This window comes from Hydra vulgaris, chromosome 10 (assembly GCF_038396675.1).
Source record: "Hydra vulgaris chromosome 10, alternate assembly HydraT2T_AEP".
NCBI classification, from domain to species: Eukaryota; Metazoa; Cnidaria; class Hydrozoa; order Anthoathecata; family Hydridae; genus Hydra; species Hydra vulgaris.
In genome coordinates, this window is record NC_088929.1 from 41670317 (window position 1) to 41680573 (window position 10257).

At 24.7% G+C, this 10257-nt stretch overlaps 1 protein-coding gene across 2 annotated transcripts; it reads left to right on the forward strand.

Moving 5' to 3' along the window:
* Positions 1–298: 298 nt before the first annotated feature.
* On the forward strand, positions 299–9628 carry LOC100208156 (uncharacterized protein ZK643.6). 2 transcript variants are annotated; one of them, XM_065808044.1, is made up of 8 exons: positions 304–710; positions 1037–1153; positions 2362–2499; positions 3215–3460; positions 5802–5936; positions 8168–8257; positions 8475–8591; positions 9171–9628. In XM_065808044.1, the coding sequence occupies exons 1-8, from the start codon at positions 626–628 to the stop codon at positions 9257–9259; spliced, it is 1017 nt and encodes a 338-aa protein (XP_065664116.1). In that variant the 5' UTR covers positions 304–625; the 3' UTR covers positions 9260–9628. The 2 variants fall into 2 exon arrangements, with proteins under 2 accessions (XP_065664117.1, XP_065664116.1); XM_065808045.1 differs by lacking the exon at positions 8475–8591 and having other exon boundaries at positions 299–710.
* The last annotated feature ends 629 nt before the right edge of the window (positions 9629–10257 follow it).

Genomic DNA, 10257 nt, shown 5'->3' on the forward strand with positions numbered 1-10257 from the left:
TCTGAAAACCTTTTTTTAAAATAATAAACTCTTATCAACCTTTATTTAAATGTTGCATAAACATTTGTTACAATTTTGTAGTCAATTTTACTATTAAAATTTTTTATCTTAAATAATAATAATAACTTTTAAAAATAAACTTTTTCAAATGTTTAACAGTTGCATAGTTATGTGTTACCATTTAATATTAAATAATTAAAAACTATTTTATTAATTTTATGCTTTATTTAGTTTTTGCGCAATGGTGTGATAATAAACTGAAAATGAAACTCGATCATTACGTCGCTTAGTTTACGTCATTTGATGAAGTTATCTTTTTATTTCAAAGCAACGTCTTTTTTGTAACTTGTTTTGACTTTACGACATTAAAACAAATATGAAAGATAATTCAAGGTTCTCAGACAAGAGTATTTTTCCAGATTAGCTTTTTAAGGGAAGACTTTTTTTACCGACAATATTATCTAATATCCTAAAAAACAAATTGAGTAATTTGGTAAAAGTTGTCATATTACAAGCAACCATCAAGCTTTGAAAGTAAACAATGAACTGTGTTTTTTCTATAAAATGTTCTTAAACACCTTTCATTATAGTCTAAATCTCACAACTGAGTTAGCATACTTTAAAAATGAATCCTTATATATACTTTCTACTATTTAATATAATTTTACTAGATGGGGCGTTCGGTAATTATAAAGATCAAAATAAATATAGTAAGCTGTTGGAAATTTTTTTAGATAGTTGATTTAAATTAATTACATATATAGTTATGTAAGTACATAAATAAATACGTCTAAATATGTCTGTAATTAAATATCTAAAATTGGGAAAGTTGTATGTAACTTTTTAAAAAGTTAATCAAAATACGATACGATAAATATATCATACAAAAAAAATGTACTTATGAGAGTTATATCTATAGATTAAATAAACCTATAATCAAAATTCAATTCAATAGAATAATGTAAAAAGTATTATAGGAATAAAACTTAAGTAAAATTATTTTTTTGAAGATAAACATCTTTTTTTTGTATTTTAGATGGTTGTAATGACGTTTTAGAATGGAAAGACTGCAAGTTTTATAAAAGTATAGGGTATTGCGTGCAACGAGCTGAAAAACTGCTTGAGCTGTGTCCACGGACCTGTAATTTATGTGGTAATTTATATACTAACATCTTTTTAACACTAAAACATGAGTTTTAAGAAAAAAATTACAAAAAAGTTAACTTTTTATTAGAAGCTCATCAAATAGTTTCTTATAAAAAAATTTTAAACAACTTGGGATTAATAGATTATCAGGAGTTAACAAAAACAACTTAGGAATTTATTTACTTATTAATAAAGGTTTAATTTATATTATGTATTTTTATTTTTTAACACAACATAATATTTGCTATTATGATTTTAACATATTAAAAAGTAAAAAAGCTAAAAATATGAATGAATACCAAATGAATATATTCATTCATATTGTATTGAAAATAAAATGAATGAATAAATGTATAAACGTGTACCACATTTAAATTGTCTTTACTCACTGCTGTGTGTTGACTAATTTAATTTTTACAAGTATAGTCAGCTATTGACACCATACGCGATACACAAGCAGTATTATCTTTACTTATTTAACTTGAACAAGTTATTCAATATTTATTTGCATTTATTGGAAATAAAAAACAATAAGCTATAAATATAATAAATATTTAGTAAAAATAAAAAACTCTAAACTAATTTGTATTTATCATTAGTATATGAACGCAATTTTTTTTACCTAAAATGACCACAAACTTATTGTTTTTAATCATAGTTTACTTTTAAATTTGTATATATACAAAGATTTAAGAATTTTAATTTTCTAAATAAAAATTAAATACAAATTTAATATAAAAATTAGAACATGTTGTTGTTAGAGATGTTCCGGCTCGGTCACGGTTTACCGGTGGGTTTTTTTGGATCCAAGTCTTTTTATTTCAGGTACACAGGAAAACCGCCGGAATAGAGTACCCGACAGTTTTCCCGGATATATATATATATATATATATATATATATATATATATATATATATATATACATATATATATATATATATATAGATATATATATATAAATATATATATATATATGTATATATATATATATATATATATATATATATATATATATATATATATAATATATATATATATATATATATATATATATATGTATATATATATATATATATATATATATATATATATATAGATATATATATATAAATATATATATATATATGTATATATATATATATATATATATATATATATATATATATATATATATATATACATACATATATATATATATCTTTGTATATATAATAGATTCATTAAAAGTTAAAGAAAACACATGCTCAGATAAAGATGGACCAATCGACTGCAATTATTTAAAAAATCAAGGCGCATGTTTAACTCATGAAGCGTTGATGATTGAGAGGTGTTCAAAAACTTGTTCACTATGTGGTGAGTGTATTAAATCAATTTTTAAATGTGTTTACTACTATATTACACATTTGCTTATATAGTGGAGAGTGGGATAATAGCGAACGCAGGGTAACTCCAAACATGGTTAAAACAACATTATAGAAAAATATATTTGACAATTCTTTTTTACATACTGAGAGGGAATCCCATGCTCAGTTCCAGACGTGCAGTAGTGAAGCTGCGGATGTTGTTCACGATAATTTGATCCTAACTTTTTCTAATAATTTCATGCAACTTTTCCATGAGTAACATTTTTTTTGTAGCTACTATGAATATATAACCACTCGTTTTGTTGTTGTTGTTGCATAGTATACAATTTTTGTACATAATTATTATAATTAGCATTTTATTATTATTTACACAACAGTGTTTGTGATTAACCAAGGAGTATTCGAAATTACCCCACGTGCTTAAGGTAATTCCGAACACCAACAGTTTTATTTTTGCCCCAAATTTTTATTTTATTATAAGATTTAAAAAAATTGTTTTGGAGCGTTTTTGACTGAATAGTTAGACTAATTTACAAGCAACAAATATGATCAATTTCGACTGTTTTCCTTAATTCGCATTCCCGCTTAGCTGTTCGCCTATACCCCACTCTCGCTTATAGGTCTTTTACATTTAAATTTTTTTTTAACATAAATTAGGAAAAGTTCATATACATATTTCCAATCTTTTTTTACATTTGTTTAAGATGCAAAAAGCAAGTGCGACATGTTAAAATGCCCGAAAAACAAAGTGTGTGTAGTTGACAAAACAACAAACGAAGCTAAATGTGAATGTCCAACATTTTGTTTGTATAAAAATGAATACAAGAAATTAGGAGTTGTATGCGCAACCAACGGGATAACTTATAAAGATTACTGTGATCTTTTATACAGCAATTGTCAAGATGAACATAATGCCACTGTAGCATTTTATGGAACTTGCCCTGCAGATGGTAGACTTAATTTTTATTTCCAAAGTGTTAATTTTAATTATACATTGTTTAGATTGGTAATTATAATCTTATGATGATGATTTGTAATGATGATCTCCAATATAAACAGATTTTGAGAAAATTTTAAGATAAAAAACTTAAGTATAAAGTAAAACTAATTAAGATTGCTTGCACATTGTTGCTCACTCTCTCTCTCTTTCTCTCACTCTTGATCTATCAATTTATCTATTTATTTCTCTCTCTCTCTTTCTTTTTTTATGTGTGTGTGTCAATGAATCGAGTTTGAACAGTACATATATATATATATATATATATATATATATATATATATATATATATATATATATATATATATATATATATATATATATATATATATATATATATATAAACATGGCAATTGAAATTTGAAAAAAAAAAACTTCTTAAAATAAAAGTTGTGTATGAGGGAAATTTTATTTTTAACTCTTTCGCTCTTTTTTTTTTTTTTTTTTTTATGGATTCAAAAAGAATAAACGTTGAAGTTTTACAATTTTCTTTCTATGATCAGTAAAAGAAACATTCAAAAAAAATTTTTTTTTTTGTTCACAGAAATGAAAATAAAACCATGTTATGATGTTACTAAAAAATAGTAATAAAAAGTAAAAAAGCTTTTATTTACTTTATTTTTATTTCTTTCCATTTTACATTTGATATTTTATTTTACATTGATAAGATTTACAACAAGAATAGTTTATACAGTTAGGGGGTAATTTTCGTAATATATATACAAGTAAAAGATTTTCCGTTGCTATGACTAGAATAGCGAATTTTTTAAAAATAAACAATCATCCTTCTTAGTTTCCAGGCTGCGAAGAGCATACAATTTATGCTCTTCGCAGCCTGGAAACTAAGAAGGATGATTGTTTGTTTTAAAAACTACGCTATTCCAGTTATAAAAACGGAAAATCTTTTATATTTAATATACTGTGTTGCATAAAAAAAATTTAATTAAAAATTTTTCGTCTGAAAATAATAGTTAATTTGAATATTAAAAAAGTTTCTCAAAAACTCTAATTTTTTGGTGTTTTAAAAATGAAATATAAAATTACTAATTCTTTGTTTAAAAACTTTGATTTACGGTTGTTAAGAAATTAAACTCACATAGAAAATAAGTATACTAATTTTGATGGTTCAAGTTATGAGTATGGTGATGCATAATTTAATACAAAAATATAATTTTCAAGATTTCAAAACAATGTATTTACAATAATTAGAAAAATGGTTATTTTAGCAGCCAAGGGGCAGTGGTTAGAGTTCTGGCTCAGAAAAAAGAGTTCTGAGGTTCGATGTTCTGAGGTTCGATGTTCTGAGGTTCGATGTTCTGAGGTTTGATGTTGACTTTGGATAAATAAGTTATATTGGTACGGAAGGAGGAGTGAACTTCCTGGTTAAACGCTCTGTTGCGTTACTTTGCGATCAGATCGTTAAGTCTTTTTGGAGTACCTTAATAACTACCAAAAGAAACCACACACACACACACAAAACAATCTTCACTATCACTGAATGAATAGGATCATACATGTTTTTGTTTTTTAACATGGTTAAAGGCCGTTTCCTCACCAATTGAAATAATTAAATTGTAATCACGACTTAAAGTTCACCATCCTTTGGATAGTGAATGTCAAGTCTCAATAATTGCATTAAGAAGCGAGAGTAATTTGTGAAGTTTTAACTTACTGTGTTTTTGCATTGCATTAAGAATCGAGAGTAATTTGTGAAGCTTTATTAAAGTTTTTTTATTTGGAGTAATAGTGACAGTATTAATCAAGGTAAAATAACAACAAAGCAGTGTTATTTGAGGTGGTAAATAATAAGTTTTTACTAATGGCAGTACAAAATTTAATAATATCTATAAAAAATATCTTTTATTAATTATATGGTACTTTTTAGCTAGATGCTAAAATATATAAAAGGAAAAAAATAAGCCTAAAGCAACCTGACATAATTTAAAGTTGCGTTATAAGATTTTTTGTCTCAAAATCAAAAGTTCTTCAGGAAGAGAAAGTTCTGAAAGTTCTTTTTATTATTCTTTTTGCCCAAGTAGTCCTTATGGTCTTATCTCAGAGCACCGCAGATGAGCATTTTATTGGAAGTTGACGCCTCCTTCCTAACCGATGTCACAAAACTTACTCAGAGGTGGGGTTTGAACCTCGGATCCTTTGTTTCTGAGGCAAGTGCGCAACCTCTGTGCTCACGGCTGCTTGGTCTTCTTTGTCTAAAAATGATGTAATAAAATGTCTTTTTTTTGTTGTTGTTTTTCTTGGCAACATTGTATTTAAGTAAACTTATATTATTTTAGAGCCGTGTGAAGATAGCGAACAAGAAAAAAAATCCGGATTTTGTGATACATGGAAAAACATGGGGTTATGTGAAAATGATAAAAATACAATGAAAACTTATTGTTCACGCACTTGCAAACTGTGTCCAGAAAAAAGTAAGTTGTTTGATGCAGCACCTTAAAATGAAAATCTATTTATTCAGCATTACTTGAGATTTGCAATAAGTTTCAAAGTCATAAAGTACCAAAACAGTAAAAAAAAAATAAAACCTAAAAATATCAAATACATACATATAAAGCTATTTAGTTGTTTATAAACAAAGATTTTTTTGTATAAATAAAAATTTTATTTTGTAGATAGTTCTGTAAAACATTTAAAAGATGATAAAAAATATAGATAAAGATGATAAAAATATAGATAAAGATGATACAAATATAGATAAAGATGATAAAAATATAGATAAAGATGATAAAAATATAAAGATGATAAAAATATAGATAAAGATGATAAAAAATATTGATAAAGATGATAAAAATATAGATAAAGATGATAAAAATATAGATAAAGATGATAAAAAATATAGATAAAGATGATAAAAATATAGATAAAGATGATAAAAATATAGATAAAGATGATAAAAATATAGATAAAGATGATAAAAAATATAGATAAAGATGATAAAAATATAGATAAAGATGATAAAAAATATAGATAAAGATGATAAAAATATAGATAAAGATGATAAAAAATATAGATAAAGATGATAAAAATATAGATAAAGATGATAAAAAAGATAATAGGTGATAAACAATTTGTTTGACATTTAAATAGACATGATTACGAACCGACATTTGTAATAATTCTTAAAACACTTTAATGCTTTATTTATCCTTCGTAAATCAACTAGTATCTCGTAGTTGAGCATTTAGTTCATAATAATCTTTGATAATATGAATTACTCTACAGGCAAAAAAATATTTTTTTTCTATTCTTAGCGCAACAGCAAATGCTGTTAAGTAAACCAAAGTTCGTTAACGCAACAAAATTAAACACGCACTCGGGTAAACAGCATATTTGCGTTAGTTTGCGTAATTACTTTGGATTTACAGAATTAAAGAAGAGATACTGTTTGTATTACTTTGGCACATGAGTGGTAAGCGCAATGCCTGTAAAATATTTAAATAATAGTATTCTTGTAACACTTGTTGATAGTATTAAATAAAAGGTTTAGGTAATAATATTACTACATCTTTTAATTATGCTAAGAGGTGCTCCGCATTTTGAACTAATGGTAGTCTATCTTTGAGTTTTGTTCCTCTATAATATCTTTGGCTGTTCATTTCATACTTTTCACACTTTACATTTTGGGTTTTCTAAATCACTTACTCTCGATCTGTTGTTGCTTGTCATGATGCTTTATTTGAAGTTGAACCAGTACCTGTGGATCCATAATTACTTTATTCGACATCTTACTTAAATCACATGTTCTTCATTTAAAACCGCAATAGATTAAAAAAAAAAAGTTTTATCAGATTTGTCATCTCTAAAAAATTATTTTAAAATTCATATTATTTGATCTTCAATTTTTTTTTTGTGTTTGTTAACTAGGTTTTTTAAAATATCCAGCATGTTTAGTTTTGCAAAATTAGGATAAGTAATGAATATTGTAATTTTAGGAGCAATTTTTTTTTAGCTTCTTCAAGCATTGTTTTTGTTTCAGCTTTAGTTTTAACTAACACTTTGATTCTACGTCTGGAGTTTAATTTGCGTCTTTCTCAAATCAATATTCCAATATCCAAAGTTTTTTTCAAATTTTTAAATATTCTGATTTTAATAAACTAATTTCAATGATATTTAGTGAAAGTTTTTATAACTTTTTTGCACTAGAAAGGGAAAAACTATTTGTTTATAATTGGCTATTAGACTATAGGTCTAGAAAAAGCTTAAAAATCACAACCATCTTTACATCAACTCATTAAAAATATTTTTTTTTTCATTATTTATTGGTTTATTAAATAGAGTTTGTTTATTTATAATTTTATTTTAATAGATGTGATCTTTTTATTTGACTTTTTTTCCAGAATATATATATATATTTTTTTTGAAATAATATAAACTTTATTATGCATAGACATATAAAATTAAAATTAACAGAGATTTTCTCTAAATTTATTTACTATTTTTATAAATGCTTGGGTGACCATCTATTGCAATTAATATATATATATTACAAATAAGATATATATATATATATATATATATATATATATATATATATATATATATATATATATATATATATACATATATATATATATATATATATATATATATATATATATATATATATATATATATATATTGTAATGTGTTAAAATATATTTAGAAGCGCTTTCTCCACAGCACATATTGTTTGATGGGCAATGTTGGGATAAGACTCCAAAATCTTTGTCAAGCAGCAGCAAAGAGTGTAATGGTAATAAATTAAATATTTAAATAACAAGTGTGAACACATCTATGTACCTAACGTAACCACTCCTAAATATCTATGTATCTTTGTTACCTAAAATAGTTTACCTAATTATTTTAAAAATTTAATCATAAACAAACAACCTGAATAAAAAATTAGTAGATTAAAACATATTCGCAGTAACGGCAGTGCCTTAATTTAAATTTTGTTTGTTTATTGTTAGCTTGCAAAGACCGTTTCCCGGAATTATGCGTAAAATTTATACAAGATTGCAATTCTTCGTTCAAAAACGCACAAAGGTTTATGAAAATAAATTGTCCAGCAATATGTGGATACTGTTGTAAGTTTTTAATTGTTGATATCTAATATTCATCTACAACGCAAAAATGTGTGCAGGGGCGGATCCAGCAATTTTGATTTTTAAGAGCTAACTTTCAGACACGGAGCAAGCTCCAAACATTTATATGCCTATATTTATGTCAAATAATGATGCTTAGCAAAAAATTACAATAATTGTAGCCTGGAAAAAAAATATCCCTATAACTATTACCCCCTGCTTTAAACGTAGAAGCAACAAGTTGATAAAATTTTTTACTATTCTTAACTAAATTAATACTCAACAATAAATTTTAAACTTCATAGAACAAATTCTTAATGATAAAAACTTATGACCACATAAAAATTGTAACCCCCTTAAATTTATGGGGTTCAAAAATGTTCATAATTTTTTTGAACGCTAAGAGATTATATAAAATTATTACCATAATTCTAAAAAATACTTGTTTTAACACTAACTCTAAGGGTTTCAACTTTTTTTTAGTTTACCTTTATGCATATCATGCTTATGTAAACTTATGTTTGTGTAATATAATTAGAAGATTTGTTGTAAAAAAAATTTTAATAAAATGTTTCTTTTTAGTATCCGACCATACCAAAATTGGAATAAAGATTTTCAGTCATAGCGGCAAAAAGTTAACAAAAACATACTCCAAATTGCTAAACACCTAATTTATTCTTTAAAAGAAAAATTGACCAGTATATATATATTGACCAATATTTATAGATGATTCTATAAAGTATGTTAAAACAAAAGAGCTGAAGTTATCAAAAAGCCTTTGAATCATTTATTTATTGGAGGTGAAGCAATTTCTGGGGTTATTAGGATACATAAAAATTTTTAAAACTCTCCTCAAAATGTCGGTCGACGATATCAAAAGTATTCACCAACGTCACGCGTTTTTCACCGATGGTGTTTTTTCATTAAAAAAATTAGATACATACTGCTATAAAATTATTTATTTATAATAATAATTTATTGTTCATAGTATTTAAAATAATATATTTATAAAAGATCTAGAAATTTATTTTAAAATAGAATTTTGTCTTTTTTTTTCAATTAGTTTTTTAAGAGGCAAGCCTTTAATCAAGAACGATTTGATGTTGTAAAAAAAAAAGAAATGGTTGCATCATCAAAACGTGTTGCAACTTTAACATTTTAAAACAAAAGCAAAAGTTTGTTGCATAGAAAACTCATGGAATATTGAAAAAAACAAGGTTTTTTTTCTCACTGTTTAATAAGTAAAAATTAAGATATATACACAATAAAGAAGTAAAAAATATTTTTGTTATACAAAAAAGACAAATAAACTTGTAACTAAGCACTAGTAACTAAGCACTGTTTTTGTATATAAAATATAATAAAAAGCATAAACTTTTTTTTCAACAATCATCTTATTAGTAATATTTAATAATATCAAATAATAATATTTAATAAAAAATTAAAAAGATTGGGCTTCAAAGAAAATGAAGATAACAATATGTCATTGAAATCGTTTCATAGATTCCCATATAAAGTTTTGACAAAATATATCAGTCATATCAATCAGTCATATCAATCAAATATATTCAGAGGTCCCCACTTGACTATCTCAGATTTTGACAAACTTTTGTCACTATGTAACTAAACAGGTTTCATGAACATTGGCAAAGTGTTAGGTCAAAAAGTT

What these genes read in the sequence shown, in the direction of transcription:
- LOC100208156 (XM_065808044.1), top strand. Translation starts at nt 626, where the DNA reads ATGAATCCTTATATATACTTTCTACTATTTAATATAATTTTACTAGAT. An exon ending in ACGGACCTGTAATTTATGTG is followed by an intron (nt 1,154 to 2,361) that starts GTAATTTATATA and finishes TATATATAATAG; the next exon opens with ATTCATTAAAAGTTAAAGAA. An exon ending in TGGAACTTGCCCTGCAGATG is followed by an intron (nt 3,461 to 5,801) that starts GTAGACTTAATT and finishes ATATTATTTTAG; the next exon opens with AGCCGTGTGAAGATAGCGAA.